This window comes from Sabethes cyaneus, chromosome 3 (genome assembly GCF_943734655.1).
Source record: "Sabethes cyaneus chromosome 3, idSabCyanKW18_F2, whole genome shotgun sequence".
Lineage (NCBI taxonomy): Eukaryota > Metazoa > Arthropoda > Insecta > Diptera > Culicidae > Sabethes > Sabethes cyaneus.
The window spans coordinates 158,065,269-158,085,768 of record NC_071355.1 but is presented as its reverse complement, the minus strand read 5'-3'; the positions used below and the strand labels follow the sequence as shown (position 1 = coordinate 158,085,768).

The window sequence follows — 20,500 nt, the reverse complement described above, 5'->3', positions numbered from 1 at the left end:
TTCGCTTGTTAGAATTAAATATTTACATCAAACGTTCATATTTCTAACGATCTCCTTCTCAGCAATTTTATTACAAAATTCGTTTCGTTTACTTTGCGTAGATCTGCAAAGACAATATAAAAAGCATTTCTAAGTAGATTGTACAAATGCTACAACGTAATAGTCAAATTCCAAGAACTAGGAAAGACCAATTGTTTTATTTTATTAGTTTAACAGGAATGAGCAGAATTAAGCTGTAAGTCAAAGTCAAACAACTTTAGTAAAAAATAGTGAGACTATTAATGTACACTCATAACTTCGCTGTGACAAAAAAGATTTGCAAATAGGGGCCGGAAAGATTTGCAAATAGGGGAGGAAAGCATCGAGAGCATACGCTCTTAAATGGATTTACCTGAAAACTGGTTGGATTTAGCCAAAGCTTGGTTAAAACTACTCAAAATGCCCTTAAAGTGTACAAACTCAGGTTTTGAGTAGTTTTTCAACAAATGGTAGTAGGAACTTAAAAGTGCGTTATTTGTCACAAAGAATAATTCAATTATCGTTAGCAAGTAGCTAAAATTGATTGAATTTTTTACCCAAAATTTGAGTTTGTACACTATAAGCGTATTTTTACGATTACATCAACCCGCTGTGAATTTTAAGCTGTGGTATAAATTTGAAAATTCGCTTAAAATGTGTCAAGTTAATTAATAAAATATATTTTATCTTTTCCATCAGAAATGATTCTCGGTTGAGTCAAACTAGTTTTTTAAATTTCGAATATGCTATGCTGAGCTCTGTTTAGAAGTCCTCAGCATAACACAAAATACTACTGCGTTTCAAAATCCTTTTTGAAGGCATTGCGGCTGTGACCAAAAGTACTTCAACGAAATTCCAAACCGTAATTCTGATCAGAATTAATCTAATCATAATGCAGAATGGAGGGAAAAGCCATAGCAATGAAATATTCTAATAGCAAATTCTGATATTTTTGATATAGTAAACCAAAAGAAAACCCTGCTTTTATATTAAACGTTCCTATTATACAGTATTTAACTAACCATCTTCACAGAAATCCGGACACTCGCAATGAGCGTCAGCAACTCTTAATCGCTATCCACGATGGTGCATATCAGGGTGATGATGGGGTTGTTATTGCCATTGTCGACGACTTGGTTGGTTATGGGCGGTGCGGGATGCAATGATGTGTGCCGAATGACGTGCCTTTGCGGCAGACTACTCTCAGGAGAAGGACTTTGGCAAAATGCTGATTAGATCCTGTTGAAGTCCACCGCAACTTCTGCTAGCGCTGTTGCTGGTGCTGCTGGAGTGTTTCTTCCTGGCCGTCCGCTGGTTGACACAATCAAATATGGCTCGTAGCAACGGCAGCAGTATTGAAAATGCCATTTGCATAATAACACTGTGAGCTGGTATTAGCAATAGAAGTGGTGGCAATGGTTGCCGCCGGCTGCAGATGGTCATTGGCCATCGTGTCCGGCTGAAGCTGGCGGATGACGACGACATGTCTGGGAGCATGGCAGCAAAGCGATGGAAGAGAAAAAAGGACGAATGATTAATGTCGTATATTGGACAATTCAGCATACATCAGAAGTCTTGCCAGAAGGTGCCATGCTAGTTTACAGCTGCTATCAGGACAAAGAAATTGACTAACTCAAATGTGTCAGAGATGATGGATCTGGAAAACGACATAGGTATATATATGGCTGCGTGTTTATGCGTTTCTCGCTTTGATTTTTACATCGTTAAAGAAAAATCACTGACTAGAAGTATTTTTATTGATATGTGCTAACGGTCATAAAAACTGTTGAGTAAATCTGTTGATGATTTGGCATGATAAATACTAAAAATCCGCGCGGATCTTGAGTTTATTGGAATTAGGCAGCTATCGATGAGAACAACAAGCGAGATACTACGCTGGCCGTTCTTTCGAGCAATTTATTGATCTAACATGTCTGGTTTCCATTTCAGTGCAAGCAAATATATGTTCAACATCGCTGTCTAGAATTACCTTGTAATTGTGTCATGTAAGCGTCACTGTTTTGATTGTCAAAGTCACCCCCGCCGCCACCGTGATCATGGTGATGATAGGAAGACGCCGGAAACTGGTCGTACAGCGAGTGAATATAATTTACACTCATTCCAAGTGGTGGCGAAACTGAAGCGGATGCTAGGATGCTCGGTTGCTCATCTTCTACGTACCGCTCCGTGCGCTGCTCGTAGATGTTATGAATCCTAGCAATGCAAGTGAACTGAAACGCAATGAAAATAAGCTTTGATTCGTTGGTTTTAGATGATGCACTTTGTGTTTTCTTACCTTTAGCTTACCTCGCCCGAGATAATGCTGTGTAATGTGGAAGAATAATCCAAGCGTTGCAGTTTCTAATCCCGTGTCTGGATTCTTCCAAACGTGATATGGCACTGTTTGTTTTGGGTTTACCTTCGATAATAATGTAAGAAACTTTTTTATTGCTCGATGGTCTTAACAATAAGTTGTTGATATTAATGGTACCTCATTACTATTGATAAACCAAGTTAGATTGGCCGCTGGCTTTGAGTTGGATGATGTACAATTGCCTGTTAGTAGGTCACCGATTCGATAGAACGATTTAAGACCAGTAATGTGTGGTTTACTAATTGGAATATCTGGAATTAAAAATAAGCAAAACGATTGAATTTCTCACAAGGTTTCAAGCAAACAATTCGTTCTCGTTCTCAATAATTTGGTTTAATCCTAATTAATTAACAGAGTATTTAAAAAAATTTTTTTTAGCTGCATCAGTGCAGTTACTTTTTAGTGAATCCATAACACGCCATGCGTTACTTACCAACAACTTCCATTTCGCTAGAAACGATCATTGTATGAAAAGAAGGCGAGTCTGCGGATACTTCGCAGCTATATTTTCCGGACATCGTCGGCTCTACTGCGGTTAGTCTTAGATAACTTCCATTAGATAGAGAGCGCTGGGTGTGGAGAAAAATGTAATATTGATGAAAAACCACTTTTGACCATCTACCGTGAGAAATTAGTATACTTGATAAGCATGGCTTTTGGGCTTTTGCAGGGAACTGAACATTGCAAAACGATGTTTTACTGTTGCCTAACTACTCGACGGTTCGGCGACATATTTCACCGTTTTTTGGGACTAAAATCTTAGTAGCTTCCGAAAAGTCATATAGGTATATTTAAAGCGTTGATTGATTTTTTCGACCATTCGAAGAGATAAAATAATATTTCAATTTGCAACCCAGCGAGGTCATTCAGGGTGGTGAGTTTTCGGCACCTAATCTTACAACTGTAATTTTAGGCAGAAACTAGGTGTAAATCGACAGGGAAGTAGGTGTTGTCTCGGCACTGCAGCTAAGATGGCAACCCCACCACGGGATTCGGTAGCAGTAGGGCAACGTGCCAAAACCTACCTTACTACGAAAAATAAAGAAAATTTGTCTTGGAACATTCGGCATGGACAAATGCGTCGAAATAAGGATATGAAATGCATAACAGCTATTGGCTCCTAATCTCCAAGAGAAATTTGTTATTTGACGAATAATGGAGGCGCCAGAAAGGATCGACTCCCGATAGTACTCTACAAAAATGGCAAACAACCATTAGCAATGGCACTTGGTAAATTCAAGCGTCTGGGAGAAGGAGAAACTACCAGATGAGTGGAAGGAATCTTCATCCCATCTACGAAAAGGATGGTCGGCTGAATTGCTGTAATTACCGCGGCAATACGGTGATGAACGCCGTCACTAAGCGCTCTCTATCCCCAGTAGCAAGAGAATTCCCAGGGCAGTATTAGGCGAGCTTTATGGGGCCCGTGCTACTACAAAACAAATTTTCACACTCCGAAAAATCCTCAGGAAATGTCGGAAATATTACAGCGTACACTTGGATCATATTTTCGTAGATTTCAGGGCAGCATACTATACAGTCGAGCGCGAATAGCTATAGGATGAAGTCCCCCAGTACCGGACACCTAAGGATTTTGACATATACAAAATTAACACTAATGAATCATTTCAGAAGCCATATGAGAAATCGACTAAAACCATTACTTAACAATTGTGTCTCCCAGTACCGGGCACTTAAAAGAAATCATAAAATAAACCAATCCAAGGCTTATAGTTGTGAAAAATACATGTCAAAATACATGTAATACTTGTTGACTAAAGATGATTGAAAAATTACTTTGAATAAAAATCTGCAGTTTTTTACGTACTACATCAAAGCTTTTCTGTTTTCTTTGAAAAAATGATCATCAACTGGTTTTCTTGTTTTTTTTTCATATTTAAGATAACGGGTTCGGTATAAGTGATCTTTTCTTTCTTCTCAATACCTTTTTTTTGCAAAATCTGAATTTCATTCAAGAATTTGACTGAACTAAGCAAAGCATTTTGCTGCCCGATATTGGGGGACGGCTCGCTATCCGGCACTGGGTGTCGGGAATCACTGAGTAACGGGTGGCAACTAAAATTTTGGAATTTTTTTCTCAGGCTGTCAAAAAAAGACAAAGTTACATGAAGAAGATCTGATTTACCGAAATTAAAGATACATTATCCATTGTTGAAAAAAAATTAGTGTACATTTTAAAGCGGTCCGTAATCGGCTGTTCCACGAAGCTTTCATTTGCGTCGAAACAGGAGCGTTGTACGACCGTCATGTCAACTTTGCGAATGCATCTCTTGATTCTACCAATCAACTGTTTGCAATTCGTGGCTCTCCAGTTATTTTTGTACACCAAGGAACTCAAAATCCCGAGGAAATCTACGATTGGGGGCACTGAGCCAGATTTTTCGGGTCGTGGCTTTTGGGTAAAAATGGGATCGAATGGGTATTCAGGAACGATTGTGTTTTTCTGGCGTAATGTGATGATGCTCTATCCGGCCAAAACATGTATTGTCCATCTGCATTTTTTTGTAGAAACGGAATCAAAATGTTGTTCAAACATTTGTCTGTTGTATCTTAATTGATAACCAAACCAGAGGGCTTGTAGTTTAAGAAACGAGAAAGAGAACGATGTCCTTCTGCATCCATAATTTTGGCTGGTCTTCCACTACCTTGCTTACGAATAGTTGTTGGACGTCTGGAGATATGGTAAACAGTCGAAGGTGCAACATATTTGCTTTTTAAATGTTGTACCGTATACTTTTTCCCGAGATTTCAGTTGCAGTTCGTAGAAATGTACAACGCGCTCCCGAAATGCTTCTTGAATCGACGTAAATTTTAACAAAACTGGGCAAGCATAAACAAAACAAAAAGTATTAACAAAAAGAGGAGAGAGTGAGCTAACACATACATACTCTCATTTCTCTCTGAGCTCGTTTGTTGTTGAGCATAAGGGCAGCGAAAAAGTTCCAAAATTTTAGTTGCCACCCGTTACAATCTATATTTTTTAACGAATTGAAATCCTTTGTGGAAAAATGAACTATAGAGCAAGGAAAATATTTAATGAAAGTTTTTTATACATTTACGAAATGTATGCATACGCAAAATGCACACGAAATTTTAGGCAACCGAATAATACTGTAATGCTGATCCGAACATTAGTCGAAACATAACAATTCGATCGGCGGTAGATAAAAACAAACAAATCTCTGTTTTCATGAATGATTCTGACCTATAAAATCACACATGTTAATTTTTTATCCTTTTTATTGATTTTATCATATTAGCACCATTTGAACTAAGAAAGTCAAAAGTACCCAGTATTGGGAGCTGTCCGACGCTGGGGGACTTCCCCTTAAGGGGGCATAGTACTTTTTACACCATATTTTTTGCCTTATTTCAAATATTTTTTTCTCGATAACGCGAAAAGCGAATCTATTCGGGTTTATTGCTTGCTAAACATTGCACTTTATACTAATATTTGCAGTTTTGTTTGCATATGTGAACCTCTTCCCCTCTCCCCTACGGCTCCTTGAACATGATCATTCGAAAAAAACATGATTTGCGGTACCATGGATTGGCGCTGGGGGGCTTATCCGAATTGAAAAATTCCAAAACGACATGAAAGAATATTAAATTATCTCGTGTTTGACCCATCCTTTTTTTAAAATTCGAACGCATAACAAAATGGCGGACATTCAAACATAAAAGTAAGGTTTTTAGCCGAAAAAATTGACTTTAAACATTTCTAAAAAATACAAAAATTGTAACATCGAAAAAAGGATGGGTCAAACACTAGATAATTTTGTTAGCTTTGAAACAAAAAAAGAATCATGAGAATTGCTTCAGCCGTTCTTGAGATATTTATGGTACCGACTTTCAAAACCTGGTTTCGAGAAAAACGACGTTGAAGTTTTTATTCGCTGTGTAATCGCTCCAGACATGCGCGGTACAAATAGCTGTAACTTTGTCAATTTTTGGAATTCATCGAAATGACTTAGAAACACATATGGTCAAAATGTTAATCTTTCGAAATAATCAATAAAAAAAATTTCGATTTTTTTAAATTGAAAAAGTACTATGCCCCCTTAACAGATAATGCATGAGAACGGTTGTCCGGACAAACTGACACGGCTGATCAAAAGTACCCTGGAGCGAGTGATGTTCTACGTGCGTGTTTCGAGGGTACTTTCGAGTTCCTTCGTATCCTTCGTATCAGTTAGGGTATTGCGGCAAGGGGTTGGACTGTCCTGTATGTTTTTCAACATCATTGTTGAAAGTGTGATCCGATGAGCGGGCATCATACGATCTATGCCAGACATAAAACGGAGACTAGCAGGATCGGGTTACAAATAAGTACGACGAAAACCAAATATATAGTTGTAGGAAAAAGCTCCAAAGAAAAAAACGTTCGCTTCCCACGGACCGTGACTATTGACGCCTTGATGGCAATGAATTGGAAGTGGTTGAAGAGTTCATATTGTGACGACGAGACCCCTCGATGCAGCGCAGTAGCAGACGCACTTTCATGCGATCAGCTTGATCGACCAGCGATCAGATAAATCGACTTGCGATCGGCTGGATCGACGTACATTTGGCTACGTTAGTAGTGACATCAAAAGCATCTTATTGTCTACGAAAAAGAAGCCAGAATCAGATTGTAAAACGGAGCTCGCGGAGTTATAATTACTCGTTTATATATTTTATAGTATGTAAATTCTTATTTTTTATATAACCAAATAATATTTTCTGTATTTAACGTAGATTGGTGAAGTGCATAATTAATTGCCCAAAAGATATATTTCTTATTGTTATTAAATATCTATCATGTAAGTTTAGATTATAACCTAAATATGAAAGCACATTTATTATAAAGAATTATAATTAATTAGATATTTGGTAACGGATTTCTACCAAGTGTTACGATCCTTCAATTGGATAGCTGAGTACACCAAATAATTGTAAGCTTGCGAATTTAATCACATTATTATGCTATATTTAATAAAAATAATCGTTTTGCAGTTGAAGTAAACCATAACCAAATTTCGGGTTTCACTATCAAAAGTGGTGCTATTCTTCTCCCCCACATTCTTCAAAATTATTTGTACGTGGGAATAACAATGGATGGACAACACAATCTCACCGGATTTAATTGCAAGCGTTGTACCTTGCCAGATTCGGCGGACAATCACATGGTTGCTTGTGATATATGCCAGGAATGGGAGCATTTTAAGTGTGCCGGGGTGGATGAGCGGATTGCTGATCAACCGTATCAATGTCAATCGTGTATCGCCAAGCAGTCGACAGAAAAATCTGTGTTTCTACAACCAGCGGCTGCTGAAAAGAAAAAATCTACCAAAACATCCAGTAAAATGGGATCAAAAGGCAAAAGCAAAGTTCCACCTACGCCTTCTGTTAATAGCATTACATCCAGTAACCGTGCTGCAATGGAAGCCCAAATGCGGCTGATTGAAGAGGAGCAACGTATGCAGGAACAGCAGCTTTTGGAGCAGGAGAAAATTCGAAAACAAGAGTGTGAAGAAGAACAGCGTCAAATCGAAGAGCAACGACAACTGATGGAGCGGGAAAAGTTGCTACGCGAGCGTAAGTTAAAAGAATCTAAAGCGTTCCAAGCACAGCAACAATTGATACGTCAGCAGTCTTTAGAAAAGAAACGTGGGTTAATGCAGCAGATGTCCGTTTCTGGTAGTCGCATTGGATCGGAGCTCGATCCAAAAGAACGTACGATGGATTGGGTGAGCAATCTGAAAGCAAACGATGGGCCTGTTTGCAACGCCGTCGAAGACAAAGAAGTAGCACATAGTGGTATAGTTCCTCCACGTGCTAGGTCGGTGGTCGAGCACCTTGTCGAAGCACCGTTTCACTCTCAACCACAGGTAAATGTAGCTCAACAATTAGCTGCCCGTCAGGTAATGGGGAGAGAACTCCCGTCTTTCAGTGGCCATCCAGAAGATTGGCCGATCTTCATCAGCAGCTTCGAACAATCGACAGCTGCTTGTGGCTTTACCGACGCAGAAAATCTAATTCGCCTACAACGATCGTTGAAAGGCCATGCGCTGGAGTCAGTCCGCAGTCGCTTGCTGCTACCCGCTGGAGTCCCTCACGTTATTAAAACTTTGCGGATATTATATGGTCGACCGGAACTACTGATTCGATCACTAACCGAAAAGATACAACGACTTCCGCCACCCAGGCATGATCGGTTAGCGACTATTATGGAGTTCGGCCTGGCTGTGCAAAATCTTGTAGACCATCTTAAGGCAGCACACCAAGTCAGCCATCTGACAAATCCAGTTTTAATGCAGGAGTTAATTGAAAAATTGCCCGGGCCCTTGAGGCTACAGTGGGCTATGTTCAAAGGGCAATTCCCTTCCGTAACGTTAGCCACTTTTGGAGATTTCATGTCGGGTCTGGTAGAAGCAGCCAGCGAAGTGACGTTTGAGCTACCGTGTATCAACAATACGCCTAGAGGAGAGAAGCAAAAACCAAAAGACAAGTTTTTTCATCAAATGCATTCTACAGAGCAGAAGTTCGGAAAAATGCCTGAATCTGCTGCGGTAGGCAAGTCTCAAGGTTCGATCGGTAAACTTTGCCCTACGTGCAGCGTAGCTGGACATCGTGTAAATGAATGCGTTCGTTTCAAATCCCTAAGCGTGGAAGAAAGATGGAAAATTGTACAACAAAAAGGATTGTGCAGAACTTGCCTAAATAATCACGGCAAATGGCCATGTAAGTCATGGAAAGGGTGTGCGATCGACGGGTGCAGTGACAGGCATCACACTCTGCTCCACCCTCTGCCCACTGTGAAAATTTTCGCAAGTCACACCAGTCAAGGTGCATTGCATTGTCCACTATTTCGTATCCTACCATTCGAGCTTTTTGAGAACGGTGTTTCAATCACGGTTTTTGCTTTTATCGATGAGGGTTCATCCGTTACCCTGTTAGAGGAAACAGTAGCTACAGAACTCGGCATTGCAGGAAGGTCTGAGCCTTTGACCTTACAGTGGACCGGGAACATGAAACGCGAGGAACCAAAATCGCAACAGTAGCAGTTGGAGATAGCAGGTAAAAACTGTGCAACGAGGCGTCAACCTTTTCGAGCCCGCACGGTTAGCAGTTTAGTACTTCCCAATCAAACGATTCGTTATACCGACTTAGCACGACGATATCCCCACCTGTGAGGATTACCGCTTGAGGATTATGAAGAGAGTCAACCGAAATTATTAATTGGTTTGGACAACCTTCGTCTGACTGTGCCGCTGAAGCGGCGCGAAGGCGGCAACGCTGATCCTATTGCAACTAAATGTAGGCTGGGATGGAGTATATACGGGTGCGGTGCAAACAGTTCCGATAAAACAACATCTGTTTATTTTCATCTTAGCGCGATCTCCGATGCAGACCGCGAGCTTAACGAACAACTCCGAGAATATTTTAGCATCGAAGCTGCAGGTACTACAATTCCTGTCGAGAAACTGGAATCGGCAGAAGATAGACGTGCGAGAAGGATTCTTGAAGAGAGCACACGACGTACGACGTCGGGTTTTGAGACGGCCTTGCTATGGAAGGCGGACCATCGTGATTTTCCGGACAGTTTCCCCATGGCAACTCAGCGCCTCCTCTCATTCGAGCGTAAGTTGCAAAAGGATTCAGAGTTGAAGCAACGCGTTAACATGCAAATAAAGGAGTATGTGAAGAAAGGGTACGCCCACAAGGCCAGCGAAATGGAACTTCATTCTACGAAAGCGAATCAGGTGTGGTACCTACCACTCGGCGTCGTCGTTAATCCCAGAAAACCAGAAAAGTTACGACTCATCTGGGATGCGTCAGCCAAAGTAGATGGAGTTTCTTTCAACACTACTCTTCTGAAGGGACCTGATCTGCTATCTCCTCTCCCCACCGTACTCTTCCGGTTTCGGCAGTTTCCCGTGGCTGTGTGTGGGGACATAAGGCAGATGTTCCACCAAATCAAAATTAGGGAATCTGACCGTCAACCTCAGCGCTTTATGTGGCGCGAAACATCCGATGAGCCCCCTACGGTGTACGTGATGGACGTTGCCACGTTTGGGTCTACATGTTCGCCCACCTCGGCACAATATGTAAAGAACCTTAACGCAAGGGAATTTATTGACGCTTTTCCTCGAGCGGTTGATGCTATTTTAAATAGCCACTATGTAGATGATCTGTTGGATAGCTTTCGAACGGTACAGGAAGCAGTTGATGTAATTAACCAGGTGAAGCTCGTGCATACCATGGGTGGCTTCGAGATACGAAATTTTCTGTGCAACCGACTGGAAGTTTTATCGCTAATAGGTGAGATCTCAGGCGATGGTACAAAAGATTTGGCGCTAGAACGTGAAGGAGTAACGGAGTCCGTGCTTGGCACGCGATGGATTCCCGCAGACGACTGTTTTATCTACACGTTTATGCTTCGGAAAGATTTACTTCCAATACTTCGAGAGGAACACATTCCAACCAAACGCGAAATATTAAAAGTAGTTATGTCACTCTTTGACCCGCTGGGCCTGCTATCATTTTTTCTCGTCCATGGGAAAATAATTATACAAGATTGTTGGGCAACCGGAATTACGTGGGATGAACCAATCAATGCGGAACTCTACGAACGCTGGATTCGTTGGACAAGTTTCTTTCCTCTGTTGGATACACTCCGGATCCCACGGTGCTATTTTCTTCCAGGCCTGCCAGCAGGAAATCCCAACCTGCAGGTTCATGCGTTTGTAGATGCCAGCGAGCAAGCATATTGCTGTGTAATCTACTTCCGGTTGGAGGTAAACGGAAGCATTCAGGTTTCGTTGGTGGCCGCCAAAACCAAGGTGGCTCCGTTGAAAACATTGTCGATTCCGAAGCTCGAGTTAAAAGCAGCAGTGCTAGGAGTACGCCTTATGAATACCGTTATTAATTCTCACACTTTAACCTTTCGCCGACGTTACCTGTGGAGTGACTCCACTACTGTGTTGGCATGGATCCAATCAAATCATCGTCGATATCAAAAATTTGTTGCAGTTCAGGTGGGTGAGATACTAATGGCGACTGAACCGCAAGAATGGATGTGGGTTCCTACCAAGCTTAATATAGCAGACGAAGGTACTAAGTGGCGTTCGGATCCAAACTTTCGCTCCGATAGCCCATGGTTTGTAGGGCCATGTTTTCTACGAACAACAGAAGAACATTGGCCAGAACAAAGGCGATTTACTACGACGGTGGAGGAAATACGTCCTCTGCTTATACACACATCTGCTTCACCACTCTTGGAAGTCAGTCGCTTCGGTCGCTGGGAAAAGCTGAATCGAACAATGGCTTACGTTATCCGCTTCATTCAGAATCTTCACCGAAAAAGAAACCGCTTACCCCTTGAACTTGAAGAAATTAAACAGCAGGAATTTCAAGAAGCACTCTGGAAGATGGCACAAACGGAGGGTTTTCCTTCAGAAATAGCGACTCTCAAACCTACTTAAGGGTCTCCTCAATCGCGCCATGCTGTTGTTGCGAAATCTAGTTCCATCTATAAAACGTGGCCATTTCTCGACGAAAAAGGCATACTCCGCAAGCGTGGTAGAATAGATGCTGCACCATTCGTTCTATTCGATGCAAAATATCCAATCATTCTCCCAAAGGGACATCCAATAGTTTTCCTTCTGATCGACTGGTATCATCGTCACTTTCGTCATGCGAATCGAGAAACCGTGGTGAACGAAATGCGACAGCGCTTCGAAATATCTAAACTTCGGGAGCAAATTAAAAAAGTAATGTCACAATGCAATTTGTGTCGAATAGCCAAAGCTTCTCCAAGTCATCCCCCCCATGGCGTCCCTTCCCAGCAGTCGATTGACACCATTCGTTCAACCTTTCACTTCTGTCGGCGTGGACTACTTTGGACCAATCCATGCCAAAGTTGGCAGGAGCAATGCTAAGCGGTGGGTGGCCCTATTCACCTGCCTGACAATTCGTGCAGTGCATTTAGAAGTGGTGTACAGTCTATCAACGGAATCATGCATTTTGGCTGTTCGGCGCTTCGTTTCACGACGTGGATCTCCAGCTGAGTTCTACTCGGATAATGGTACGTGTTTCACGGGTGCCAGTAATCTTTTGCAACAAGAGATATTGGAAAGAAATCGAGCATTGGCCACAACATTCACCGATGCCCATACCTGCTGGAAATTCATTCCTCCTGCAACGCCTCACATGGGAGGCGTGTGGGAACGACTTGTGAGATCCGTGAAAGTCGCTGTCGGAACGTTGTTGGATTCTCCCCGAGTTCCGGACGACGAAACTTTACTTACCATCATGTGTGAAGCAGAAGCCATGATAAACCATAGACCATTAACGTATATCCCACTCGAGTCGGCTGATCAGGAAGCACTTACCCCGAACCATTTTCTGCTGGGATGCTCGAGTGGGAAGAAAACCCTTCCGTCGGAGCCAATAAAAAGGAATGCTACTCTGCGTAGCAGCCGGAAATTGGCTCAATATTTACGCGATGAGTTCTGGCGACGGTGGATCAGAGAATATCTGCCAGTCATAAACCGCAGATGCAAATGGTTCGACGAGGTCGAAGACATCAAAGTAGGTAACTTGGTATTTGTAGTGAGCGGAGCTTCAAGGAATCAGTGGATCAGAGGTCGCGTATTAGACGTGATTCGGGGACGTGACGGCCGAGTACGGCAGGCATTGGTCCAAACGGCTACAGGCGTGGTAAAGCGTGCAGCGGTGAATTTGGCGGTACTCGACGTCAGAGAGAATAGTGAATCCCACCATAGGCACTGGGAGGAACCGCGTCCACACCAGGATTCACCAGCGGGGGACTGTGACGACGAGACCCCTCGATGCAGCGCAGTAGCAGACGCACTTTCATGCGATCAGCTTGATCGACCAGCGATCAGATAAATCGACTTGCGATCGGCTGGATCGACGTACATTTGGCTACGTTAGTAGTGATATCAAAAGCATCTTATTGTCTACGAAAAAGAAGCCAGAATCAGATTGTAAAACGGAGCTCGCGGAGTTATAATTACTCGTTTATATATTTTATAGTATGTAAATTCTTATTTTTTATATAACCAAATAATATTTTCTGTATTTAACGTAGATTGGTGAAGTGCATAATTAATTGCCCAAAAGATATATTTCTTATTGTTATTAAATATCTATCATGTAAGTTTAGATTATAACCTAAATATGAAAGCACATTTATTATAAAGAATTATAATTAATTAGATATTTGGTAACGGATTTCTACCAAGTGTTACGATCCTTCAATTGGATAGCTGAGTACACCAAATAATTGTAAGCTTGCGAATTTAATCACATTATTATGCCATATTTAATAAAAATAATCGTTTTGCAGTTGAAGTAAACCATAACCAAATTTCGGGTTTCACTATCAAAAGTGGTGCTATTCTTCTCCCCCACACATATATTTGGTATCTCTAATCACCGCCGTCAATAATTTAAGTAAGGAGATTCAACGACGCATTCAACCTGGAAATCGAACCTCCTTTTTCTTACGTAAGACGCTTCGACCAAGGAGTATACGCTGGCGCGCAAAGCTGACGATGTACGAAACGTTAATCAGATCGGTAGTCCTCTACGGACTTGAGACTGTAACTTTGATTACGGAAGACATACGTGCACTTGCCGTATTTGAACGAAAGGTGTTGCTGACCATTTTAGGCGGGGTACAAGCGGCAAGCTGAGAGCGACGTAAGCGTATGAATCACGAACTGTACGCACTACTTGGAAAGATTCCCATCCTCATCTAGCGAAAGTTGGGAGGCAACGTCACGAGGATGCCGGCCAACTGTACAGTAAAATCTGTTCTCTTCAAGAACCCAACCGGCACTAGGAATAGAGGGGTCCAACGAGCTAGATGGCTCGATCAGGTCGAAACCGACGAGTAGCCTAGCATCGAGTACAGTGAAGATGAATTCTTCATACGACAGAGCTACCCCGGTTTTATGCTGCTAGAAGTAAGTAAGTAACTTTAGGCAGGTCAAGTCTTGGAAAGACGTTTAAGTCCATCCTCGGGCGTTGTGTGGCTACTAAGATATTGAAAGGCTTCAACCTGCTGAACCTCTTGTCCTGTTACTAAAAAGTTGGTGGGATTATCAGTGTACACTACCATATACTTAGAATTCACGGCAACTCGTCTATAGAGTTGGCAGCACCATCTCAGAATTCAATGAAACTTTGTGTGTGTAAAAAATTCATGTAAATAAGCAACTTTGCAACAAAATTTTGGAATTTTTTTGAGGCCCCTATGCGCAACAACAAACGAGCTCAGAGAGAAATGAGAGTATGAGAGTAAATGTGGCAGTAATTTCTCTTCTCTTTCTGCCAGTATTTTTTTTTGTTTATAAGCCAAGTTTTGCACAAAATGGCATCAAAACAAGAAGCATTTCGTGAGCGCACACTTCTACGAATTACACAAAGATCTTGGCATAAAGTATACCGTACAAAATTTTAAAAGTGAAAATATTGCGGCTTCGATTATGTACCATATCCTAAGATCGCCAACAACTACTCGTAAGCAATAAGGATTTCGTGAACCAACGGGATGTCGCAAAAAGTTCAACTGTACCCACCAGAACATCAGCAAAACATTGAAGAAAGTCGGAATAAAGTGCTGAAAGCCCCGGAATACACTGAGGGATAGATTTCGACGCTGAATTCCCAATGCCGCTGGTTGATAAAAAATTGTTCCGGCAAATGCTTTGTTTTGGATGACGAAAGCTACTTCCCTCTTTCGAAGACACACATTTCCGGAAATGATCGATACTATTCCATGGATAGTTCTACTGCATCTCCAAACATAAAATATTAGTTTGAGCCGAAAGGGATGCTGTACATTACCATTTCCGAGTGAGGCATTTCTAAGGTATGGTTTAAGCCCTTTGGTTTGACTATCAATCAAGATGTGTACCAGGACGAAGGAAATGCTGTTTGAAGAAAATTTTGATTCCGTTTCTACAAAAACATCATGCAGATGAACAACACGTGTTTTGGCCGGATAAAGCTTCATCGCATGACGCCAAAAAACACAATCGTTCCTGAGTACCCATTTGATCCCATTTGTACCCAAAAAAAACACAACCCGACAAATCTGCCTCAGAGTCACCCAATCGAAGATTTCTTCGGGATTTTGAGCTCCTTGGTATACAAAAATAATAACTGGAAAGCCACGAATTGCAAACATTTGATTGGTAGAATCAGGAGATGCATTTGCAAAGTTGACATGACGGCCGTGCAAACGGAAGCTTCACCGAAAAGCCGCTTACGGACTGTTTTCAAATGATCACTAGTTTTTTTCAATAACGGACAATGTATCTTTTATTTCAGTAAATCAGATCTTCTTAAAATACCTTTGGCTTTTTTGACAGTTTGAGAAATAAATTCTATAATTTTAGTTGCCACCCGTTATAAAAATTATTATTTAATTTCGTATATTTTTGAGAAGAAACACATCCTATTTTAAAACTAAATATGGCAAATTTAACCTCGTATTCCATTCCTTTACTGCATACTGTTTTCAACGTAAGTCACACTCTGTTTTGAATATAAGCACTACTATTGGCCGGTAAATTGCTTGCAACAAACTAGTCGTTGGCGATGATGACATGAGAGCACAGTCAGTTGGCAATATGGGTAATATGGCCTCTGGACCACGGGACAGCAAATCACAGCAATGAGGGTATCACATCTGCCACATGACTTTCGCTTGTTTGTCTTTGACTAGTATGTATACTTTCATAGCATGCTTGGATAAGCTGTCGGTTGTTAGGTGCAGCTAGCATACGTTGGTGCGGACATAAAGTCCATCGATGAGAAAAGCAAGATACGCAATTCATAGCTGCCTAGTCCTGTTCGTTGTAGAACAGGTAATGGCACTCTCGAACCAGTGCCGGAAACCAGCAAACAGTTTCAACTTTATTCACCGGACTGAAACAACCAATGTATTTAAAGTTATTGAGGGTGCGACGTCTGTTGGTACATGATGGCTTGTAAGTCCGAAAGGAATGGCTCGGCTTTGCCCCGGCATAGTTTACAAGGGTACTATCATAGTAAAAGCTGACAGTTGGTTGAGTTTTTATCATCATATACAGACAAGCGACGTGTAAAAAACATTTAATCGTTTGTGCAGCATTCTGAGAAAGCTGCGATCTAAAGTTAAGCAATGTAGAGCATTTCCGATCTGCAAATTTGCCATAAAGCAACGGTTTGTTTTTGATTTAGGGTCAAAGATTCGTTAAATAATAAGCATACAAACATAGGATACCGCGGTATCCTCATAAACTAATATATATAAACTCCATGCATTAGACCAAGCGATTAACCCAACTAAAATTATTAATGCTTATTCTTGATAACCTGGTTTTGAGGAGAAACATTGTTGAGATAAAGGAGCTATTATTATGATGTGTTTTAGTCAGTGTCATCACGAAACGATTATCCTTCTTAATTTTTCAAACAATTTAGTAGACATCGTTTATATTATACTGCCTCTCTAAGTTGATGCTTAGGTAACAAATTGATGAGACTTGATTTTCAGCAAATAGACAGCAAAATACAGTAATGTTCCGATTTTGTCAGCTCCCGATTTTGTCTACCCCCAATTTTATCAGTTTTTTATCCCGATTTTGTCAGCTTATATATTTTGTTCAACATTTGTGCTTTCAAACATGATTTATAAAACTTTTCAGTCTACATGAAACTATGCTGATTCCCTAAGGAAAGTTTTTGAATAAAATGATGCCTTCTTGCGAGTAATTCGGCGTCAAAACAGTTCTACAGTTTCTAAACAAGCAAAGATAGAGGTATACTATATTTAGCAATGCTGTGTATTTTTACTATTTGCACAACTTTGTAAAACTGAAAAAAGTCATACAACAACTACAAAAACAGTTAAAACAACAAAAACTAGTTTTAACTAGTTAATAGGGCCCAAAATAATAATTAAATTGCTATGGCATTTTGACCGGCATGCTCCAACTGTGAGTAGGATTGCGGATTAAACGGTCTAGTGGTAACATTCTGCTCTTCGTGTTTGTTTGTGGAGCAGTTTTTCATTTCAAATCGAGGTTGTGTAGTACGGTCAAGTACTGAGTGTCAGTTGTGCATGCTTCGACAAAAGAGTACAATTATGTTTCTCAGAAGTGAAAGTACTGTGAACGCTGGATAAATGACCAGCAGCTGTGAAAAAAGGAAGTAGAGTAAAGAAACCATTTGAAGGATAGGAATATGTCTATAATATTTTCCTATTCCTTTCGATGAAAAAGTTTGTAACCACCATAACAACTATGCACATTTTATATCAAGTACGTATTATTGTATTATCATTTACATTTTTTATTATCTTCTAATTTCGTTTCGATTTTTAACAAATTACGTCTTCGACATTGCGTATGTTAGCTCTATTTGATAAACATTATGGTCCAAAGGGTACACCAACCTACCTCTACCGTGATTCCTAGTACAGGAAACGCTTTTAGCGATGGATTTTCCTTGGGTGTGTAGCGGAAGAACTCCCGCTTTCCTTTGTACCACTTGACAGAATACAGTGCGGCACCTTCCATATCGTAATGGCAGATCAGATTTGCGTTATCACCGCGTCGAATGGCTGCCGGTACACTCACGCGTACGTCCTTTAACGTGTTCACGAATTCTGAAAAAGATGCAAATTGCCAAAGAACACGATGTTAGTTTTACGTTTTGGGCGCGATAATCAACATGAAAGTGTGTCCTTAGTTAGTTACATGAAAAATTTCAGAGAACTAGATACCTATATTCAGCCAGTTGGGTTGTGGTATCAGTAAGTAGTAAGGAGAAAAATCTAAGTAAAGGGTGTCCCACATCAAATTGCATCACGGAAGAAACGCTGTCGAAAACTACCCGTTGGGTATTTTCTCTTGAAAATTTGGGTAAAAGTAGTTTAGAGTGTATTATTTACACTATATTTTTATCGTGGTCAGTTTTTCGAAAATTGGAAAAAATGGCGTCACCCGAAAAGCAACGTCGCGAATTTATTTTGCGCAAGCACGTGGAAAATTCTCAACTCTCTCATCATGGATGATGAGACTAACATCAAGGCGGACTTCCGGCAGCTTTCGGGGCTACTGTACTTTACCGAACAGCACAAGTTTGATGTTCCGGAGGAAGTAAGGATGCAGAAACTTTCAAAGTTTGCCAAGAAATACATGATATGGGAAGCGATCTGCCCATGTGGCTTACAGAGTGCCCCGTTCGTGACTACCGGGACTGTAAACGGATAGATCTACTTCAAAGAGCGTCTACAGAAGCTTCTGCTTCCTCTGTTGAAGCAAAACGAGGGTCTTACGATCTTCTAGCCGGATCTAGCTTCGTACCACTATTCAAAGTATGTCCTGGAGTGATACGAAGCCAACGGAGTTACCCAAAGACATCCCAAGTAACAATTCTAAAGTCACTTGGTTTTACTTGAATTTTATGAAGGTTCTATTGCGGTACTAATCATTAACTCCGGTTTTATTGTGGTACCTATTGCGCAATACCAAGAGGATACGAGTCAAAACACAATTATAGCTAGCTAGAAACCCATAATTAACCTGTTAATAAAGCAAATTTGGTGGTGGTTGCTTATATTACCACGTTAGAGCTTGTTGGCTGCACCAAGACTCTCAAAAATTTATCATAAGTGTGGCGTAGCAATACAAAATGGCGCACCAATCAAAATTGATCTTACCGCGGTTGCTTGTCAAACCGCAATAAATCTGTCAGTTTTATTGAGCTATTAAAACGGCAACAGCCTGAACAAACAGTTTTTTTGCTGCTATTTTGAAGAATACTAAAGTTCAACACCAAAAATATTTTTCTATGCGAGGCCATATTGCCATATTCTAGTATTTTGTTTTAGCTCGTGTTGCTGATGTATTCAAATGCTATTACATACAATTATATTTGTTACAAACAATCAAACAACATATATTCATCATACCTATTATTATCAAACCTTGATATCAATTTATCGTTTATACCGTCGCTATAATCTCTTTCGATTTATATCGTTTTCGTTATTGACCGATCGATCAACTGATCGCACTAATTGTACCCTAACCGAAGATTGATCAGTCGAATTAAAACCACCAAACAGTACACACGTATATTTTATCCAAGCGCTATTCCCGAAAGCCATTGCCAAGGGTGCAAATTTCTACCGTAGTCCAGAGTCGTCGTTCCTTCGCTAAAAGCGTATCTAGTGGCCAACCTTGCGTGTCCGCCTGCATCGTCGTGAACAGCTCGCAAACGAAAATTCATCAAAGTAAAGTGTTTTGCAGAAAGAAAGTTATTATCAATCGGGTTTCCTGTCACAGGAAGCAACTAAAACATTTTTCTAGAAATTGAGATTGACTAATTCAATATATTTAATATATTAATACAATCAGTTTTCGAAAATTCCAAAATCTCAATGGCACGTTGATTTTATTCACCTATCATATCAATATACACGATAAAATTTAATGCGCATATGCTGCAAACGAGCTAAGTTTGCTCAAAATATTATTAATTATTCTATAAGATAATTTCTAATGTTCGCTATAAACCAAATCGATCAGAATGATATGACAGTAAAACTGTAACCACTGACGAACTGACATGACACTTAGAAGAAAATCCTTTAAAAACCATCGTCCTGCACATTTTGCTTGCACACTAGCACCCTTTGTTATGCATGTTGCGGAGTAGCTTGCATTTGCAGGGTTTTATGCTGCAGGGTTTTGTACATTTGAATGGTTTTATACTGAAAACTCAAAGCAACACTTGCACGCCGCAGTGTGGCCATGTTGCGAAACATGCTTTTTTGAAAAATGAGTGGTTTTTGATTGGACGATGGAATTATCGCGAGTGTCTCGTCTGTTTATCTGTGCTGTAACTTTTCTACTCACGGATGTATTCTCAAGTTGACAAAGCAGGCGAACTGGTTTAGCTTTTACCAGAGCAAAAAGCGAAAAGCTTTTTTAATTTTTGGCGGTAACTGTCAAGCAGCGAAAGCTTAATCTATTTTATTGCTGCTTTCAGCAGAGCGTGATACGACTAATCTGGATT

General features: G+C 40.7%; 1 protein-coding gene across 1 annotated transcript in view; it reads right to left on the bottom strand.

The window, feature by feature from the left end:
* Window positions 1-1,221: 1,221 nt before the first annotated feature.
* The window catches only part of LOC128740321 (uncharacterized), a 37,246-nt gene continuing 17,967 nt past the window's right edge, over window positions 1,222-20,500 (bottom strand). Inside the window, exons 2-7 of the mRNA XM_053835859.1 lie at window positions 17,875-18,083; window positions 2,826-2,961; window positions 2,510-2,643; window positions 2,315-2,437; window positions 2,009-2,249; window positions 1,222-1,505 (exon numbers count right to left, since the gene is read on the bottom strand). Coding sequence (XP_053691834.1) covers window positions 1,222-1,505; window positions 2,009-2,249; window positions 2,315-2,437; window positions 2,510-2,643; window positions 2,826-2,961; window positions 17,875-18,083 — 1,127 coding nt within the window. The remainder of the gene's footprint in view (window positions 1,506-2,008; window positions 2,250-2,314; window positions 2,438-2,509; window positions 2,644-2,825; window positions 2,962-17,874; window positions 18,084-20,500) is intronic.